The sequence below is a fragment of the Astyanax mexicanus genome, chromosome 1, assembly GCF_023375975.1.
Source record: "Astyanax mexicanus isolate ESR-SI-001 chromosome 1, AstMex3_surface, whole genome shotgun sequence".
Taxonomy (NCBI): Eukaryota; Metazoa; Chordata; class Actinopteri; order Characiformes; family Acestrorhamphidae; genus Astyanax; species Astyanax mexicanus.
In genome coordinates, this window is record NC_064408.1 from 33,772,103 (window position 1) to 33,792,991 (window position 20,889).

At 36.2% G+C, this 20,889-nt stretch overlaps 1 protein-coding gene across 2 annotated transcripts in view; it reads right to left on the reverse strand.

Moving 5' to 3' along the window:
* nova1 (NOVA alternative splicing regulator 1) overlaps positions 1 to 20,889 on the reverse strand; it is a 53,176-nt gene that overhangs the window by 20,768 nt on the left and 11,519 nt on the right. For both annotated transcript variants that reach the window (XM_007257470.4, XM_007257471.4), the window contains exon 2: positions 5,288 to 5,431. In XM_007257470.4, coding sequence (XP_007257532.1) covers positions 5,288 to 5,431 — 144 coding nt within the window. The remainder of the gene's footprint in view (positions 1 to 5,287; positions 5,432 to 20,889) is intronic.

The following is a 20,889-nucleotide window of genomic DNA, read 5'->3' on the forward strand; positions in this document are numbered from 1 at the left end:
TCATTGTTGCCTGCTTTTATTAGCGAGGCTACCAGTGACAGGCCACGCTTTAGCATAAAAGAGAGATTCGGGCATGTCTGAAGACCTAGCGCTCCAATTTATATTAGCATAAATCAGTATTATCTGTATTTCTTACAGGCTATTATTAGCCAACGTCAGTTCTGACCACTGCTCAGAGTGCTGGCAATGTGAGGTAAAAATAATGTTTATATAAACAGTAATATACACAACATGTCCAAATGTTTGAGGACACCACTTCTAATGAACCTATTGGGACCATGGGTAGGCTTTAGGGGGGTATAAAGCATTCTCTGGGAGGATGGTTCTTCATACAGTACTTCTGGGATGAGATGGGGAGATAATTATACAACATGCTTTTCTCATCACAATGTCCTTGCTGCTGAATGCAATCAAATCCTTACAGCAATGTTCAAAAATCTAGTTAAAAGCCAGTTATTTCAACAAAAGCATAAAAATATATATATATATATATTAATACCCCTGATTTCAGAGGAAATGTCAAATAAGCACATGTGCCAATATTTTTATTCCTTTCCAAACTATACACAAAGCAAGAAGCAAAGCTTACTGTGTTTAACCAGCCTTCAGCCTGTCAACGACTATCAGTGAGAAATCCAGCTAGGAAAAACAGCTAAAATCCCCTAGTGTCCAGAAATTAAATCCCAGTTATATTATCCAGTAGCAGCCACCCAGTGCACGTGTGCATTTTAATACAGTAATTCTGTTTATTGTTATTATTCTGTTAATGCTTTAGAGTAATTGTGAAATACTGTGATACCAGACAACTAAATCCAGTGCTATAAGAAATGCTGTGACCAGAAATGTGATCTGAATCTTTTTATATTGGCTTATATTGCAATGAACGAGGTTTTTGTGTACGTAAGGTTGGTGCATAACAGAAATGATATATTTCTTCTAAATATTGTGCTGGATTACCTTCAACTTAAAATAATAAATAAAAGGTATTAGTATTTATTCTGTATTCATATATTACTGCATTTTGATCAAATAAACTCTTTCTCATCAGATAAAAAGCTTTTTTTAAATATAACTTTTAATAATTTTTTAGGTACCTAGATTGTTACTATACAGTGAAGGTTTAACAATTTACAAAATAATCCAAAATAATCCAAGTTGTATTTAATAAGATAAGCTGATATAATACTGGTTCTCTCTATTTTCAATTTATTAGATAATTAAACATTATAACACATCATACTTTATAATATTGTTTTATATGTGAGTTAATAATTATGAGAGGTGTGAAAGTCCTCCTTACTTTTCACTTTGAGATACAGTGGAAGAGATATGTTCACTGGAGGGTGGGCTTGCCTCCGTAGTGGGCTTGTTTAGTTCTTATTATACTTCATGCAGTGTAATCAGTATTCAAATGAGCACGTTTTGCTCCTGGGTATATGTGTGTGTGTGTGCTCATACTGAATAATACAATAGGCTGTGTGTTACATTCCCCCTGTGTATATAGTACTGTACTACGTGTGGGCTATGCTGGCAATTTTATGTGCATGTGTGTGTTTGAAAGTGTGTGTCTAACCCTTTCACTGAAAAATACTTGTGTGTGTGTATGTGTGTGTGTGCATGTTTGTGTGTTTATGCTTGTATGTGTGATTAAAGCTATGAATAAGAAAACAGCATTTCACTTCCACACTTCGTAGCAATCACCACAAACACCCCCTATTCAGCTTCTCTCTCTCTCTTTCTCTCTCTCTCTCACACACACACACCCTACAGACATCATTTCAGACACACGCCTATCCTCTGCTGATTTCTTTGCGCAGCAGCTCGTTTGTTCCTGCACAGTAAAAATCACGGCTGAGAGATTCCGACTGAAGTTCGGGTTTCTCAGAGAAAACACTCACAATTACAGAACCCACTGATTAACTTTCATTACCACATTAAAGATTACGCCATCCTAGACTGGCTTTTCTTACATTTCAGATTCTCACAACATTCATTTAAAGAAGCATATAACATCAGCAACAAAACCTAGCTCTGTCACAATAATTACGTTAACAATTTATCATACAATATACCGGCACAACCTCAGTCATTTTTGTTGACCTAATATTCATTGTTTTACTTAGCATGTAGAGCTCGTTGGCAAAAATGAACTTATATGCTTACTTTAAGAACAGATTTTTTTTATTTAGGATTTTAATAGTTATTTTATTGCAATGTCTACATATTAAAATGCATTTGTTTTAAAGGATGTACCTGTATTATGATGCTTTTACATCATCATGATATCATGATAAAAATCACAAAAAATGGGCCCTATTTTAGCAATCAATAAGTGAGACATCAATTGCGCATCCTGCAGCTGGATTTAGGCTGTATTGGTTCGTCTTTGGTATTGTGAGGACGCAAAAAGCATGCCTTGTGCCGTTTAAAGTGCACAAAAGTGCACCCATGATTAATTCTTTTAATTGATCATGGGTGTGTTTGGGGTGTAACAGGAAATAAACCAATCAGCGTTGCACGGCACTTCTGCGCATCTCAGCAGAGGAAACTGACCTGCTCGTTCACACTATAAAGGTACACCAGCAAGTAATTTACAGGAACAGCTATGTTATATTATTTTGTATTCTGTTTATTGTTGATGTAAAAGGTGAATTTGTGTGCACATGTGTGTGGAGGGGTGGAGGAGTATGAGCGCTGAGCCTAGCTAAGATAGGTACGGACAGATGACTATGACTGTTGTCAGGGTTTAAATCGGTAATGGGGCACACCTGTGTTTTTCCGCTGCCAAGATAGAAACACACCCGAAATTTACCTAAAAACACCTCACTTCACACCACCAAACCCATCAGTGTAGATTTATTTCTAAACGTATACGTTATTTTAATGTGTAAGATCGCAATGAGCTTCGCAATGGCCACGTGCAGGGTGTACAATTGCGCCCCATGACCTGAATTGCTAGTCGTACACACACTCAAACAGTGCATACACAATCTCAGTGCTAATCTCAGAACATCACAAAAGCTGCAACGAGCTACACCCATTAAATAAATTGTTTTTTTACATCAATTCTGTAAAAACAAAATTGTTGTGAACAATTTTGGTAAAAATGGAAGATCATTTCATTTTATCCAGAGCTCTGACCTCCAGATGCTCCAGTACATAAAAAAACTTAATATAAAGACTAGCATAACATAATTCTGTTTATTTGGAAATGTAATAATAAACCTAACTTTTGCGTTCCTACACCAGCGACTCATGACAAAATAAGGCAATAAACTGTGTGTGTGTGTGTGTGTGTGTGTTCAGAATTTTAAGAAAAAAGTTATGAAAGTCAGCTAATCCATTGCTTCCCTTGAAATTAAAAAGAAAAATCCTGCTTTTGTTGGAGCAAATATCTCTACTCTCCAGGACAGGCTTTTATCTAGATTTTGGAGCACTGTTGTAAGGATCTGATTGCATTTACCAACAAGATCATTACTAAGGCTATAATGTTGGATGACCAAACATCAACATGAATAATGAAGAGCAATTATTAGCATAAAATGTAATATTGTTGCAGCATTCATCAATGTCAGCTCAGGTTTCTAAAATAAAATTAGGCATTTTCTTCGCTACCTGTAGCCGTCTGTAGTTAATATGCGTGTGTATGTGTGTGTGTCACATTTAAACAGGTGTGACAGAGTTAACAGACGAATTAGCTGATGTGTCTAATGCAGTAAACATTCTTTGAGCTTTTAAAATTTGAACCTAATTTTCAGATCAGTGGCGGTTTGAGCGTGTGTGACTCAGCTGTAAGAGGAGTGGAGAACACAGAGAAACACTCTAACAATCAGCGAGGGGCCTGGAAACACGTCGTACTGAGAGGCACCTCCATTATAACAAAGCCTGCATTATTTGTGAGTAATACTCTCGAAGATGAAGTTTAGGAAGAATATAAAAATCCAATTTGCTTCAGCTGATCTGTGTGGCACTCTCCACATCAGGGTTTTTTTTAAGAAACAGTGTTACAGAAGCACAACCGCTTTCAGTTCTGCTGAAATATGGACTGAGACTCACTTTTCCCTTTCATCACGAGCCGAAGTCCAGCATGCTGTCCAACCATTTAAATAAACAGGGATTTTCTCCTCTTTATTTACTAAGCTGTACCTTCATTTGTGTTCTGTGAACCTTTCTAAAAAGACTTTTGTCTTTCGAGAGTAGGAACGATTTTTTTAATGTTTTTTTTTAAACCATTGATCTTTATGAATGTGAGTGAAAGTGATCAGAGGGCAAAGTAGAACCAGAATAGAATGTTTAAACATATTTGTGTTTTCTTTATTGGAATGGAAAGGCATGACGTAATGTCGACTAGCAGCTTGAGTTTTTGACCTTCAGATATGATTTGATTATTATATATTATAATATTTGATGATTTACTTTTTATTCAATGCATCATAAAATTTAAGTCAATTCAGGTCAGACCAACTGAGGGGTGTAAGGTTACCCATTCGGTACATACCTCAGTTCGTACAGCTGAAATCCCAAACATGTGATGACCAAATATGTTTTCATTAGGGGTGTGCCATATCTTATTATATGCAGTAATATCGCAAAAATATTTGAATAAAAAAAAAAAAAACTGAAATAGCGTGATATTTTTTATGGCCATATTTGCTATCAGGGTACAACTTTTTTGCTGTTTGTAGCCAAAGCATAATTCACACTGTTCTCAATTCCCATCTAATATCTACTATATCTGTCCAGTATCATTGATTTTATTTTAATATAGGGTACATGGAGTGCAATATAAGTAGCTTAGTATGTTGTGTTTATTGTGCTGCAGTAGTGTATTCTTTTTTCTTTTTTTTTTATATTTTTTAAATTAAATATATTTTTTTTAATTGCCAAGAACATAGTTATTGACAAAAAACTAAAATATTGGGATAAAATTTTAGAGCTTTGCAGTAATGGTAGCAGAATGGTAGCAGAAGCGCACTGAAACTATTTATCATAATATTTTGCCCTTCCACAATCAGGAATACTGCGGCTTTTGAACTTAGCACAATTTAAAGGTCATAATTAAATGGTGGAGCATACATAACATTTATAGAACATTTTCTTTATCATTTAGGATGATCTTCATACAACAAAGCTGTGGAGAAAGGTTTCTCTAATCACTTTTACTGTTATTATTTATCTCCGAGTCTGAAATAGAGATTTATCCTCACACCCTTACATACACATTGATTTAGCCATTTATTAACTGCACAGGTGCACATTATCCTGTGTGTGTTTGTGTGTATTTTACCTGGGTAGAAGTCTTTAGATTTGGACAGTTTAATGGTGGCTCCGGTCTCTTTCTGTAGCTGGACGATGGTCTGTCCTCCCTTACCGATAATCGAACCGGCCGCATAGCTGGGGATCAGCACTTTCAGGAAGTACTCACCCTCTTCTACAAGAACACACAAACAAACAGAGACACACCAGATTAAAGTAAAAATCTGACTATGATTTACAGTATATTACATTTATGTGAACTCACTACTGGCTTCAACATACTCACATCTCACATCATGAAAATCATCAGTGGGATTTAAGCACATTCCTGTTCAGTCATAATTTATGATGTTAAAAAGAAGCCACAAATGAGAAAAGATCTGTTTCTGTTCAATATCAGAACATTGTGGAATGTAATGTTTGGAACAGGGAGAGGGAGTGTGTAAATCATCAGAGACTCCCTACACCCTGTGGAATTCACCCTTTATTTCTTTACCCTTTTTTATGGTCGTTGTTTGCTACACACTCAGTATACATTATATAGACACAGCTTTTAATCACTGAATTCAGGTGTTTAATTTGGTCACATTGCCACAGGTTTATAAAATCCAACATTAGTGATGAACCGAAATGAAAATTGGTATGAGCCATAGGCCGAATACCAAATGCAGAACAGTTTTATATTTTTTAGACTTTTTCAACAATTTATCAATTAAATAACCGTAAAAGTGTATTTTTGTCTTGACTCAGCATGTCACAATACTCTATGCAGCAGACTGAGAGTACTACACTAAATTAAAGCTATACTGAGACCACAGAAAGCCACACTAGAACGGAATTTAAATTTAAACAGAGAAAGGCTGACAGTGTTTAGCTAAACAAAGCTAGCAATCTACCTTAGCTAATGTTACTACCCTAGCCCCGTAGAAACTGTACAGAAAAAATAATCGTAATAAAATACCAATACAAACAGTATACATTTAATAGTTCTGTATTCTGCACTGTTCTGCAGAATGTATGGGCTTGTTTCAGTGAACAATGAGTCAGAAATGTGAGAAGCAAGAAGGGATCACTTTTAAGACAGAAGACATGTGATAGCAGAGACGGCGGCTACCTTCCATTAAACAGCAAGAGCTGTTTTAAAATGTCGGTACCCCTAAGTAGACAAAAACATTAGTATGAAATGAAAAAGAACACACAGCAGGAACATGGTGTAAAATCCATAATAAGAAGCCGCATATAAGAAACATATTGCTATAATTAATAACAGTGTGACATGTGGTGAAATGGCACGGCCCTGTGGATGTTCACAAGGGATTTGGGAGTTTGTGACTGTATTCAGTGATTGGAGGTAAAGCTGTAGTAAAGTTATGTAACAGCCCACAGGACTGATGTAGTTTATAGCTCTCTACAGGCCACGCAGGCTTCAAACTCACTACGCACCTACAGTGCATTACATCATCTACGCTCCAACGACAAGAGTGAACCCCACTGCCAACACACTTTTTCAACAGCAGATCGAGCCTAGAGAAGAAACTGAACCTGCTATTTATTTACTTTTATATTTATTTATGCACCTCAGTCAACAGTTATTATAATTACTAGTTATTTTAGACTATTAGTTTCAGGATTGGAGTTTTTTATAACATTAATGGGTTAAGTTTACCCATTAATTAACCCAAATAAATTCTGTTCACAACTGTATTGTTTTAAAGTGTAGTTCTTTCCTGTAATTCCTTTAATTACACTGTAAAAATGGTAACTTTAACCTAAAAAATAGGAACAATTTTACTCAGACTTAAAAACATGGAGATTCAAACAAACAATTCAAACAAAGCTATTTAAAATTCATTTGTTACATAAAAAAGCAATATTTTACATAAAGAATCTAAATATTTCTGTTACAATATTGACCAATTCAATGCAACCAAGAAGCAAATTGTTTTCATTGTTTTGATTTTGCTGATCTGCCTTCCAGTCACCCCTTACTTTAGACATTATTTATGTGTTTATGTTATTTTTTGGGGTTCTTTAAACAGGCATCAGATTTTAGTCTCTGTAAATTGCTTCTTAAATTGCAACAGGAGATGCTAATGCTATTTCGCTAACAGTGGATTTACAGTAGTTTGTAACTAATCTCATCTCTGTAAACACACTAAACACACTTGTTGAAAATTAAGCTAAAGCTAAAAATTTAACTACATGACCCTCATAAGCTAATAAAACTTTGTAGTGATATTTTACTTTTAAACTGGACAACAATGTGCAGAACGATACCACATACTTCTCTGAGGTAAAAGTGCTTCTGCTTACTGAAAATGGCAGTTATTTAGTTTTAGTTTTTATAGAATAAAGTAAGTCATTTGACTCAAAACTGTGTTTTTAACCTCTTAATATATAAATACTGTTACTGTATATTTGTCTGTTTGCACCAACAAATGAAGAGTAGAATGTGCTTTTAGGAAGTTACAGACGTTTTTTAGGGGTGTTTACAAAACTAAATAAAAGACAGTCTAAGTCCAGCCTTCTATACTATAGATACACATATCTGATATTCTACTGCATCTGGGGTCAGTGATAAATCATATTCACATCATTTTTCATCAAACTATTCTTATAAGAATTCAAAATGGCTACCACCGAAAAGCAAATAACGTTCCACAGAAAGAAAATCTGGCAAATAGAAAAATACAGAAATGTTGTAATCTGGAGTCACATTATTCAGCCTTCTATTCTGTGAATTAGTAAATATTATTGCATTTCTTATCTACTATAATAGCAACAAAATTTAGTACTGCCTATTTTAGATGTATCACAGCAAAAACACACAGTAATTTCCCCCAAGCCCCTCACACACTCTCTTACACACAAACAGAGCTTTACTAACATCACTCCCTTCGCTCTTTACATGCACACACACATCTGGACAGGATGTGTTAAAAAAGCCAAACGCTTTCTGAACACATTAAAAAATGCGGAGAAACCAAATGCTATCTTAACCCTAGAATGCTAACGGCATATGATTTTCACCCACACAATTTTTTCATTTGATTTTCATTGTGTTGCTGCTGTCTGAGCTGCATGGGAAGCTATTGGGTAGCTTCAGAGCGCTCCTTGATGTCATTAATGTTATGGTTGATTCCCTCCTCCCATCTAGGGGTGTGTTTAAAAAAACGATTCTTCGATTTAAATCGATCTTCATTTGAATGATCCGATATCAATTCACATAAACCCGAATCGATCTTTAGAAATCTCAGTTTTAAGGTCTCGCATTTTATCTTGCGAGACCTTCCTCGCAAGCACCGCTCTCTGGCTGGAGTGAGCTGGAGGCTGGAGCACAGGTCATTTTAAAGTAATTTTCTTCTGTACTTTCACTCAGTGCTGCCTGTGTTTAACAAGCTAGTACATATAACACTGTTTTAAGTTGTTTTCCAGTGCTGTTTTAGCCTGTACATTATTTAAAGTAAGACCTGACCGGCTGAATCCACCGTTAGGGAGAAGCTTATCCCTCGCCAGGTTTACTAGCCTTACATGCGGCCGGCGCGCTAAACTACCCTAACTATCCCATGTAAACATTTGAGTAAAGTGGCCATTCCAGACCTGTATAGGGATGTGAAACACAGTGTAGCAATTAACTAAGCTACATTGAATAATATTTAAAAAAGAATGTAACTGTTGCTCACATGTCACAGGAATGGGTGGACCAAAGACCAAGTTCCCAGCTGCATTAATCCTTAACATTACCTGTTAAGGATTACCTGATTTTCCAATCATTTTTCTGCTTTTTACAGGGTTATCCATGGTACCTTTTTATTTTATGTGATGTTGTATGTTGTAAATGAAAGAAGGGTTCCAAATTGTCATACAGTGTTTACCCAACGTTAGTGATAGTGTTACTAATTTTAATGTTAGTGTTCTAGGGTTAAGCAAAACTGCGATTTTAAAAACATTGTTATTTTCTTTTTGAACATCACTATTCATTTAAAAGAGAAGCAGTAATGACAGATTTAATCGCTAATTTGTAACAATACATAAAATGCAGAGGGCAGAAGCACAGTTGAACAGATGAAATGGGCTCACCTTAAACCCAACTAGATTTGGGTCTCCAAAAGTGCTTAAACACAACAGATTACGTATTTACTCACTAAATATCAGAACTTTCCATATTTAAACTTCTAGGCAAATTCACGTTCCTGTTCTGAATAATCAGAATACCAAATTAATTATTAGTTTAAATCATATATGTATCATTTTGTTTTTTCTGTGTTAATTATTATTTTCACTTCAGTAAATATATATGCAAATTGTGAAATATGTGTATCTGTAGTAAAATAAGCCACTATTCACCTGTAAATACATGCTTACTGTTTCTAACTGGTTTCTATATAAAAAAAGTCAGTTTTCAGTTTACTCAATTTAAATTCAGTTTGATATACTGTGATATAATTTACTAGAATAGCTAAAACATTTTACTTCTTAAGAGGCATTGTAATATTAGTATAAAAAAATATAAATGATTATATAAACTATTTTGAATGTGTAATTTTGTAAAAATGCAAAAAACATATATATATACATACACAGTAATACATTCATTTTGACCATACCACCAAGCCTTAAAAAACTACTATAAATTATTAGATACGTTTTTAGATTTTTTTATTGTTTATACACTAAATACTTCTACTATTGTGTGTCCTGCTATCTCTTTGCTGCTTTTAACACTGTGTATTTCTTCTGAGTGTGAAGATGTGTGGATACACAGAGACCCTCAGTTTAAGAGGTTAAAGTAGAATGAACACAGCCGTTGTAGATACAGATGCACATTCTTTGTTGTACTTATTGTTTTCCTGCACACTTCTCTCTCTCGCTCTCTTCCCTTTCTCTCTCTCTCTGCCGAGTTCCTGATGATTCTTCCACTGTCCCACTTTTATTTTCTCTTGCAGAAGAGAGTGACCTGCTTTGGGCTGGCAGAAGGCTAAATTTATCCACACCATCACAGCAGCGCTGCGTCCTATGCACTCTCTCTCTCTCACACACACACACACACAAACACGCACACACACACACATATACACCCCTCGGCTTCGGACACAGACGCCTAGTGAAAATGTACCTGACACACACACTCAACAAAAGCTGGTACTGGACCTGCATGGCAAGTGCAACAGGTTCTAATTTATCCCTCACGTTTTCAATTAAAAAAGGTAATTTGATGAATTTCTATTGTAGTAAATTATATGATATTATATGATATTCTGTTTTAACAGGTTTAACTCTAGATTTGTATGCACAACATTTAAACTTAAATGAATAACCATATATTAATAATTTGTCCCTTTAAAAAAAGGCATTCAATTCATGACAATAAGTCCAAGTATCTTAATAAATAAAGAACATTTTTATAAAGCACCTTTTAGCTATTTAGTCAAAAAATATTTTAGATTTTTATGAAAGGCATAATAACTGATTTCTTTCAAAAGGGAAAAATGGTTGATATATGGTTATATGTTGGAAGGTCTCATTTTATTGGCAGATGGTTGTCCTTAGACTAAATTGTACATTTCTAAAAAGAGCTTTATAGGTTCTCTTCAGTGTCAGCCAAAGCCTAAACGTAGGAGAAGAAGACTCCTCTGTCTCCTGGACCAGTCGTATGTCGGGGTGGGGGAGTGAAGAGCCATCGCATTTTCCCCTCTTAATATTCACAGCAGAGGTGCCCTTGAGCAAGACAGTTAACCTCCAGTTGTTCCTCGGGCACTGAGGTGGCTGCCTATTGCTTCATGTGTGTTCTCACTGCCCTAATTACTAGTGTAAGTGTGTGTGTGTGTGTGTGTATGTGTGATCACTGCCATAGATGGATTAAATTCCAATGTTCTGCTGTGCAAATATGTGTTTCTAAATTTCTAAATTCACACCTTTAAATGTAAATCTAAATATTTTTTAGATTTACATTTTGGCAGGGAAAACAATGTGAATAAGTTGTTTTTTCATCCATTACAGTTATGTTAAGAATATTTTAATGATGTTGGCTACACTAATCGGGAGTGGCGTCATAACATGCAAGGTTTACCTCGGTCTTTGCTTTTAGTAGAGTTATCATGAAAAACGAATGTAGTTTTTATGGCTGTGTAGTTTTGCAGTTCAAAGACACTGTGCAGAACAAGCAGTGGCTCACCTAGTGAGGACCGAAATCTCCATGCCACCCAGATGACATCCCCCATTCATCTGGGAGCACAAACTCACAGGAGAGCAGTGCAGAGCCATTTATCAGACAAATTTTGGATTCAGCGTTTCATAATGTCTAAAACAACCTTTGATTTGTAGGGCCAGTTGTTTCCAGCTACTGGTCATCCATGCCAGTAATAAGAGAATGGCTACTGCTTTACACAAGCTTAACACTGTAGTGTGTAGAATAGTGAGCAATATGTTTGTTGTAAGTGCAAGAACAATTTATAGTTGTGTTCCCGCTGTATGTCAATCAAAAATAATGAAACTAATAAAACGATACATTTTATTAACGAAAATGCTGAAATCTTTAAGTCTTGATATGTCACTTTTTATTTGAAAAAAACCTTTTTCATTACTTATAGTGAGGGTACACTTTTCATTCAAACTGTTTAAATTTCAACCCAAATGTTTTAGAAATCAAGCCATGCTACCATTAATTGGCTAAAACAGGTTCTATCATTAAAAAACCTTGTATATCCAAAATGGGAATTTTACCGGAGGAGAATTGTATATAGTAAGTGAAAGTCAATGTTAAAAGGTTTATATGATATTTTAGGACATTTTGGAACATTTCTGTTGGTCCGTTCATCATGAAATTTAGACAAAGTGTGAGAAACAAATTATCAGAATCAAATTATGTTAAAAAGTCAAGAACCGTGAAAATAACAATATAAACACTTTGTAAAAAAGTGACGGTATCTTTTTTTCTGAGATAATGCATATGCTCCACCCACATCTTTTTGAACTGCTGTTATTGGACACAACTGGAGAAAGCTTACAGGTAAGCCAGAAAATTCCGCCTTGTGCTTTACTCACATTTGTTTTTTCATATGTATTTATTTGAATATAACAATCAAACAGTGCTAATGCCAAAATTAGATGGTGATGCAAATATTTACTCACCAAGAACTTCAATAGGAACACCTGTGCATATACTTATTTATGAGGCAGTGGTGGCTATGGGCAGTGGTGTTTCAGTGGATAGAGCACCGGGTTATTACCATCGGATAGTAGACCCTTGAGCAAGGCCCTTAACTCTCACTGCTCCCGGGCACATGTGCTCACTGTACGTCATTGTGTGTGTGTTTGTGTGAGTGTGTTTACTTGTGTGTATGTGTGTAGTTAATGTGTTTGTTTTGTCTTTATACTGTACATTTATTTATTAAGCCAATAGTGTTGCACCATGCAGATATACGGAGTATACGCAGATACAGGAACGTTTCTAAGCACATTTTGGGCCTGTTGACATCAATCATTACTCGCCAAAGCCTATTTCAGTACAGACACAATAATTTACATTCTTCTAACAGTTAACTCCAGCAAGATGATGCCCCATGTTACAAATCTCAAACTGGTTTTATGAGAATGATAATGAGTTTAGTGTTCGTCTGTGGTATTTCCAGTCACCAGATCTGAAAGTAAAATGTGGTCTAATGGAAGATTCGCAGCATGTACATCTACAGTAAGTGCTTCTGAAAAATGATCAGGAACTGTATGATGCAACCAGGATAAGACTGACTACAATCTCACAGGAATGCTTCCAGCACCTTGTGGAATTTATGCCATGAAGAACTGAGGCTGTTAAGAGCAAAGGGAGGCCCTGGTCAGTATGGAAACCCTGGCTTTTAAACGTACACAGCGTGTAACATATTTACATATGTATATGTATATATATGTATATATGTATACTAATCCACATTTGAAGGAACACATAAGGTATCATAGTTAACTGAAAAGTGTTAAACAAAAAAAAACTCTGAAAACATTTAGGTGGTTCTTATCAGGAGTGCTGTTAACTTGCAATATCTGGTAACTCTAATTAACCTATCCTGTGCAACAGAAGTAAATGGTGATCCTCCCTTCCTGGGGTAGTTCTGATGAGAGCCAGTTTCATCATAACATTTTTGGCGATCTTTTAAACTGTGCTTTAGGATACTTTCACAGTTCTTTTTTTTTTTTTGATTGGGTGATCTTCAGTTCTTATAGTATTTTTTTTCTCTACTTAGTTGATGCTCTCAAACACATTAAGAGGCAAGAAATTCAAGTAATTACCTGCTGTTAACTAAAAGTCATTCCTGGTGACTCTACATCAAAAAGCTGACTGAGAAATTGCCAAGAATGTCAAATAAACCTTCCAGGTTTTACATTATGAGCATTTCGGACAATTGTCAATTGATCTATTTTTAGCTGTCTTTAATTAGGAACTTTCTAATGTCATTGTTTTTAGAATTAACAAATGGCTACTACCCAGTTATATAGTTTTATAAATCATTTTATAGATCATTTTCAGATGTCCATTCTTTTGTACAGCACTGTATGAAGTGTGTTTATAGGGCCTCACAATGATTTGGTTATTGTTTTATTATTATATTTTTTCTATACAAATATGTGTTGTCTTTTTACACAGCAGCAGCACAAAGACAAAAAAACAACAACACGTATACTACTGTTACAACTACTAATAATAATAATAATATTAATAATAGTAATTTATTAAAATTGACTGAACATGTTTGCTGGCATGCTGGCAGAGCCGCAGTGCTGTGTGGATGGCTGCACTGAGGCCGTGGGCTCGTGTGTAATTGACTGGGTGGCAGATAGAGCCGCAGCGTATGGAAGCTAAATCCTCAGATTTGTTCTGGAGGATCCAGCCAGCACTGAGTCAGTCGAACGTTCCCAGAGAGAACACACACACGCACACACACACATACACACTCGTACACAGAGGGATCCAAAAGCACAGACTCACACAGTACACAAACACACACACACACACTGGAGCTCCATTGGCACAAACTTTCTCACACACACACACTTCTGTGGAGTGAGAAGGAACGGACAGACGGTGAGGATGCTGTAATGCTCTCCAGGAAGCAGTTTGACCTCCACAGAGTGCAGGACGTCCTCAAGTCAACCAAAAAAAGAGCAGCGTACAAAAGACACAGACAGATTAACCCCTTTAGAAAACGATTTATAGGCATTACTGAATCATTTATAGTTATTGAGTAATTCTTAGAGAATATGAATAGTTCCTAGAACTTAAATAATAGTTCATAGTGGTTACAAAATAGTTCAAATTAATTATTAAATAATTAATAGTAATTACTAAACAATTATTAGTAGTTACAGAATAATTCGTAGTTGCTACAGAATAATTCATAGTAGTTACAGAATAATTTATAATAGTTAATGAATAACTCATAGTAATTAATGAATAATTTATAGAAGTTATGCAATAATTCTAAGTAGTTACAGAATAATTCATAGTAGTTAATACATGATTCATAGGAATAATGAAAAATTAACAATAGTTATGGAATAATTCATAGTAGTTATAAAATAATTAATAACAGATGTTAAATCATTCATAGTAGTTAATGAATCATTAATATTAGTTAATGAATAACTCATAGTAAATTAATGGATAATTAATAGTAGTTATGGAATAATTCATAGTAATTGCATAATAATTCATAGTAGTTGATGAATACTTCATGATAACTAATTAATAATTCATAGTAGTTTTGGAAGAATTAATAGTGGTTAGGGAATAATCCATAGTAGTTACAGAATAATTCATAGCATTTATAGGGTAATTCTTAGAGGGCACAAATTAATTTAAAATAGATCATAATAAATTCTTAGTGGATACTGATTTATTCATAATAAATATGGAATAATTCATAAGTAATTCCTGAACAATCCATAATAGATACTGAATACTTCATAGTAGTCATTAAATGATTAAGCCTAGTCTTGGATTACACAGCATTTTGAATGGAAATTTTACATTGAAAAGAAACGTTTAGATAAGAAAACACTATAGAAAACACTGAACACTGAACTAGAAAAGCACAGTGAATTAGTATTAGAGATGAATATAATTATTCATCACCTATAAATATTTATCAACTACTATGAGCTATTTTACTGTAAATTCTGTAAATTATTCAGTAATATGTAAGGTTCAACTGTGTTTAAAAATGTTCAATATATACAAGGCCAATAACTACATTGCATTATTAAAAAGCAGCTATATAATTTTCCCCTTAAAAAAATTATATATGATTTAGTCATGTGTCATGTAATTTTACGTTATAAATGATGATAAATTAACAAATCACACATTTTTCTTCTGGTCCTCAGTCAGGATATACAAATGCAGTATCATGTGAGTCATAAAACAACTGCAGCACTGCATTCCCAAAACATTCGCTTTTCTTCCTAAAGCTAACAGTAATAGAAATCCAGCCTTTTCTTTGGGTGAGTTTGCAAACAAAGGCCAGTTTGCCTGCGCGAATGCACCCCTGGTCTTTGTGTGCTGAGCTTTGCGATGCTTCCGCTGTGTTTGTCTAACGCTTCTACTGCTCAGAAAAAAGCACATCAAGAAGTGTGCCTTTGGAGGCATTTGGGAAGTGGTTTTCATTTGGCCTACTGCAGGGATTTCAAGTGTTGGTAATCTGTGCCTGAGATGCAAGAGCGAGGGCTATTTTTGAGTAGTTTCAGAAGTGCCGAATGTGGGCTACAGGTGTGTGTATATGTGTGTAAGATTGAGAGAGAGAGAGAGAGAGAGAGAGAGAGAGAGAGAAAGAGAGAGAGAGGGAGAGAGAGAGAGAGAGAGAGAGAGAGCGAGAGAGAGGGGATGTGTACGGAGTCTGAAGGCTGGTTAAAGTGCCTGTAATAAATCTGAGAGATAAGATGAGTTCCACACACTCTCTCCTGCCCTCAATCTACTGCAGCTGACCCTCCTATTGCAGAGACAGAGAGAGAGAGAGAGAGAGAGAGAGAGAGAGACAGAGAGAGATAGATAGAGAGAGAGAGAAAGATTAAACATAAATAAGTTTTTAGGATGAATAAAAAATACAAATATAATAAAAAAAGAAAAAAAATTGAGCACAGCAGTGGAGTCACCAAAAACACATGTCTCTGCTGAATGCAAGACGATGGAGTATTTAATCCCTTTCCTTTTCCAATTTTGTTTTTGATTAAAGCATGCTTTAAAAATCAGATAATGCTGACCCAAACAGGAATGTGCCTGTCTGTGACACTTACGTGAAATCAGATGTAAGTGAAAAAAAAAATGGGAGTTAGGACTGGCTTTGTATTGAACTGTGTTAGGCTAAAGTCGGGTATGGTTACAGTTGTCTGAATAAAGTTTGGTTTGGACAAAGTCAAGTACAAACATAATTTTGCTGGCATACAGTTGAGCAAGGACAGAATTTAGTTGGGTTGCATTCAAGTACAGAAAGCATTTGTTGAGTTGAGTATAGATAGAATTTAGTTGTGGGACAATCGAGTACAGGGAGAATGTTGCAAGATTAGAACAAAGAAAAAAAGTGGGATATAGTCAAGTACAGACAGAATTTGTTGGCATATAGTTAAAAAAGAACAACTTTTTATCAGGTTACAGTTGGGTTTGAATTAAATGGCATTGGGCTACAGTCATGCACTAAAAATAATTTGAGCTTGGACAGATTTTTTTTAAGACAGGAAGTCTGGTTACAGTTGGGTTTGAATGGAATTGTATTGTCTGACTTTAAAGAATTCTGTTGTGTAACAGTATGATCAGGACACATTTTTATCAGGATACAGTTAAGTGCGTAGCCTACATTCAAATACAGACAATTTTATCAGACTACAGTGAAGTGAACAGATTTTTTTCTGACAGAATATTATAAGAAAACAATTTGCTAAAGCCAGTCACAGTCAGAATGTGTAACAGTCTGAACAGAACAGATTTTGTATTATTTAAATGTAGGATATATAAGTATATATATAAGAGAGAATGTTAGGTTACAGTTGGACTTGTGTGAAATTAGTCAGGCTACAGTCAAGTACTGATAAATTGTTGTTGGGCTTTGACACAATTCTGTTGTCAGAATTTTTCATAATTTAGGATAAGGTCAAGCATAGATAAAATTGTATCAGCCTATAATGAAGTCTGAAGAGAATTGGGTTAAACTACTTTTACATACATACAGAAAGCTTTAGGGTTAGAATCAAGAACATTTTTGAGCTATTGCCAGGCACAAACTGAACTTTGTTGGAAAACAATCTGACCAGAACAAATTTCTGTAGATATTTTGTTGGCATACAGTCTAGTTTAAACTGATTTTTATCAGGTTTTGTCTTGAGTTATAGTTACAGTCAGGTTACAGTTGGGTTTAAATTATTTTTTAGGCGACACTCAAGTACTGATACAATGTTGTCGAGCTTGGACAGAATTCTGTTGTCTAACTGTGTTCATACAATTTTTTTCAGGATAGACAAGTATATTGAGAATTTTGTCAGGTTACATTTAGATTAAAATCCAGTTGTGTTTTTTTACAAAATTAAAATAATAATAATAATAATAATAATAATAAGAATGAGGTTAAGCTAGCTTTATATGGGGAAGTTTTCACTAAACAGCTAGGATCTCTTTCAAACTTGTCCATCAGTTCACACTGAGGGAGAATGAGAAGTTCCTAATAACACTTACTTTCTTTAATGAATCATTCACAAACTCTGTGTGTGTGAGTTTTGGGTTATAGGCAAATAATGTTATCAAAGGCTCTTTTACATTTCAAGACTGATACAGAATTTTTTATTGGTGTAATTATACGCCTCTTGATGTACTGGCAGAGGAAAGTGTAGGTCAGGAGATCAGTAGAACATTGGTTGGGATGCACTGAGAGACTAAGAGCACAGTGTTGCATATTTGTCATTCTGGATCAGTGGTTTTGACGTCTTTTCTTGTAGTATCCTATCGTTGTGTATTTTTGGGGGACTTCCTGTTCTAATAGAACTCATCAAACTAATGAAAAAAATGAGCAAGCTCTTCCTGAACTGAAATGGGTCTGCAAGAACAGAGATAATACACAGCTATTCTGTAATAGCTAAAATTATATGGCCCAGTAGAGAAGTTAAAACTGTAAAACATGTTTTATCACTGTAGTGCTTCCCTTGGCAACCTCCATTACTCCAAGTTCATTCTGTGTATTAAAGCAGCTCCTTCTTTCTTGATGCAACAGGAGCTACTTCACTCCCAACACTTCCTAGAGTGTATTTCAGTCTTTTGGAAATGCTAAGTAAATGACATGTTGACCATTTGGACATATTTAACAGTAGGAATTAAGCCTAGTCACAGACTTTATTTTTCTTTCAATGGCAAATCTCCATTTAAAAGCCTGTGTAGTCCACAGCTGTGTGGGAAACCTGCTACACATTCATACTGATAATTTCTCTAAACTCTTCCTGAGAAGGCTTCTCAAGCATATAGTTAGTGTGCTGGAAAGGTCATCACCAAAGTGTGTACGTGTGTATGGTTATGGTGGTGATCGTCAGAGGGGGTTTATTACAATCTCGAAGCAACTCTGATTACCTCTCTGAGCGGTAAAGTCTTTAAAAAGAGGATGGGATAATTGCATTCCAAATCCCATCCAAGTCCCCTAAATAGCACACACTTCACATCACTTCCATGAGCTCTGCATAGCCGAGAGCTGAGAACGCAGCCTTTATCCTCAGAGGGGGTCATTTGAGCAAGTCCTTCTTCTCCTTCTCTCCCTGGAAGGCACCTCAAATCGATAACAGAGCGACTGGCCCTATCCAGACAAATCTAATCAACACCAGAACGATCTGGAAAATCTAGACAAACTTAATTGACACCACCCTACGATGAATGCGGTCAGCGCAGGCACACTTAATCGACTTCCGAGTGGGTGAGCCGATCAAGGCGAGATCAATCCACCTCAGAGCAAATAACAGTTCCCTTGAGCGCGAGTGCCTGGTTGGAAGGAGAAAAAAAGAAAGAAAGGACAGATCGAGAATAAACCTGTTTCTCAGACGCAGCTGTGCAGGAGCTGGCAATACTCAAGCAGAATTTAAACTGCAAAAGAAATTTCCACAATCACAGTCTCTCTGTTTGCCAAACAGGGAGATTGAAATGCAATTCATTCATTACGGCTCAACAGCATCTGAACAGCCGTTTTCTCCCTTTCAGATCTGACAGAAGCCATCAGCATTGCTGACATTCTTTTGTTCATCTCTTTTTCTCTCTCTTTTTTTGCTCTTTCTGTTCTTTGCGTTCTTGAGAAAATCATTTGTTAAATAATCAATGCAAATGTCGGCCGCCAAGAGGCGATTCTCTGGCACGAGTCTGAGCCTCATAATGATGTTTTTAATCTACCTTGGGTCAAGGGGAAAGACGGGGCTGATGCTTCGGCCACCGAGGACTGCCATGGTTGCAGGTGAGCTAGAGATGGAGATAAAACCTCATACCTGTCCTCTGCAGCAGCCCAGGTGCGCAGTGGGATATGCATTACATCATCGCTCCAGCATCACTCCCCCTCCTCCCTCTTCCAACCCTCTCCGCCTCACACTGCCTGCCTGACTGACATCTAATGATACGACTCTGATTCACACTCTGAGCTGCAATAACACACACACATACACAGAGGGCAGATCTCAATCTTCTCAATGAGAGAGCTGTTAAATGGGGGAGTGTATGGGTGAGCTTTATCAATGCGGACTCTGTTAAAGGAGCGGTCAATCAGGAGATGTAGAGATCCGCAGCTTCCGAGGGTTCTAGAAGGTCGTTGTAAGGATTCAAGAAGTTCAGAGGGTTATAAGAATTTTTTGTTGGTTTGGGTTCTGGACGACCGCTTCTGGATGGTACGTGTAATTTCAGAAGCAAGCAATCCAGAGGTTTGACAGTAGGGTTGTCTCAGTATGTGGGTTTCTTTGTGCAAAGTGAAGTGTGTTGATATAATAAGAGTACAAGACATGACAGAAGGGTTAAGGAACAAGGATCAAGACTAGCTCTTAATCAAAAGGGGACCACGTTCACTCTTGCAATCAATGAGGCATGAATCAATCACGAAGCCACAATCCCATGTTTCACGTGACCCGCAACTGCGCCATGACTTTATCCATCATCTGACCAATGAAACGGCCGTGGTCATGTCACTAAAAACAGCCGTAAAATGTAAGGGTTTCTTGTGTGACCAACAAAATGATTGTGGCCATGACTCTCACTCAAAGCTAAATGTACCATGAACTATAAAAAGGAAGAAAAAAATGCGCAACAACCCCAAGTCTAAACTTTAGCTGTGCCATCTTGCCACGCACTTAGTTGTCAAACGCATATCTTGCGTGAGCCAGCACCTCACGTGACCACAAAATCGTGGCCTCATAGCAGGCAAAACACAAGGCACAATGAACCAATATTCGGACAAGCATTTGACCTTGGTGTGTGCCTGAAAATCGGGGGGAAGATTTCACTCTGCATTCTCCACCATGGTCAAGTTCCCGCCTTCCTCTTGGAATGACTGTTTTCAAACAGGGTTGCTGCTCCAAAGACTAAGATGTTTCTCCAAGATTATAAGAACAACTGTGGTCCCATTTTGCTTGGTTTTGATTGTGGGT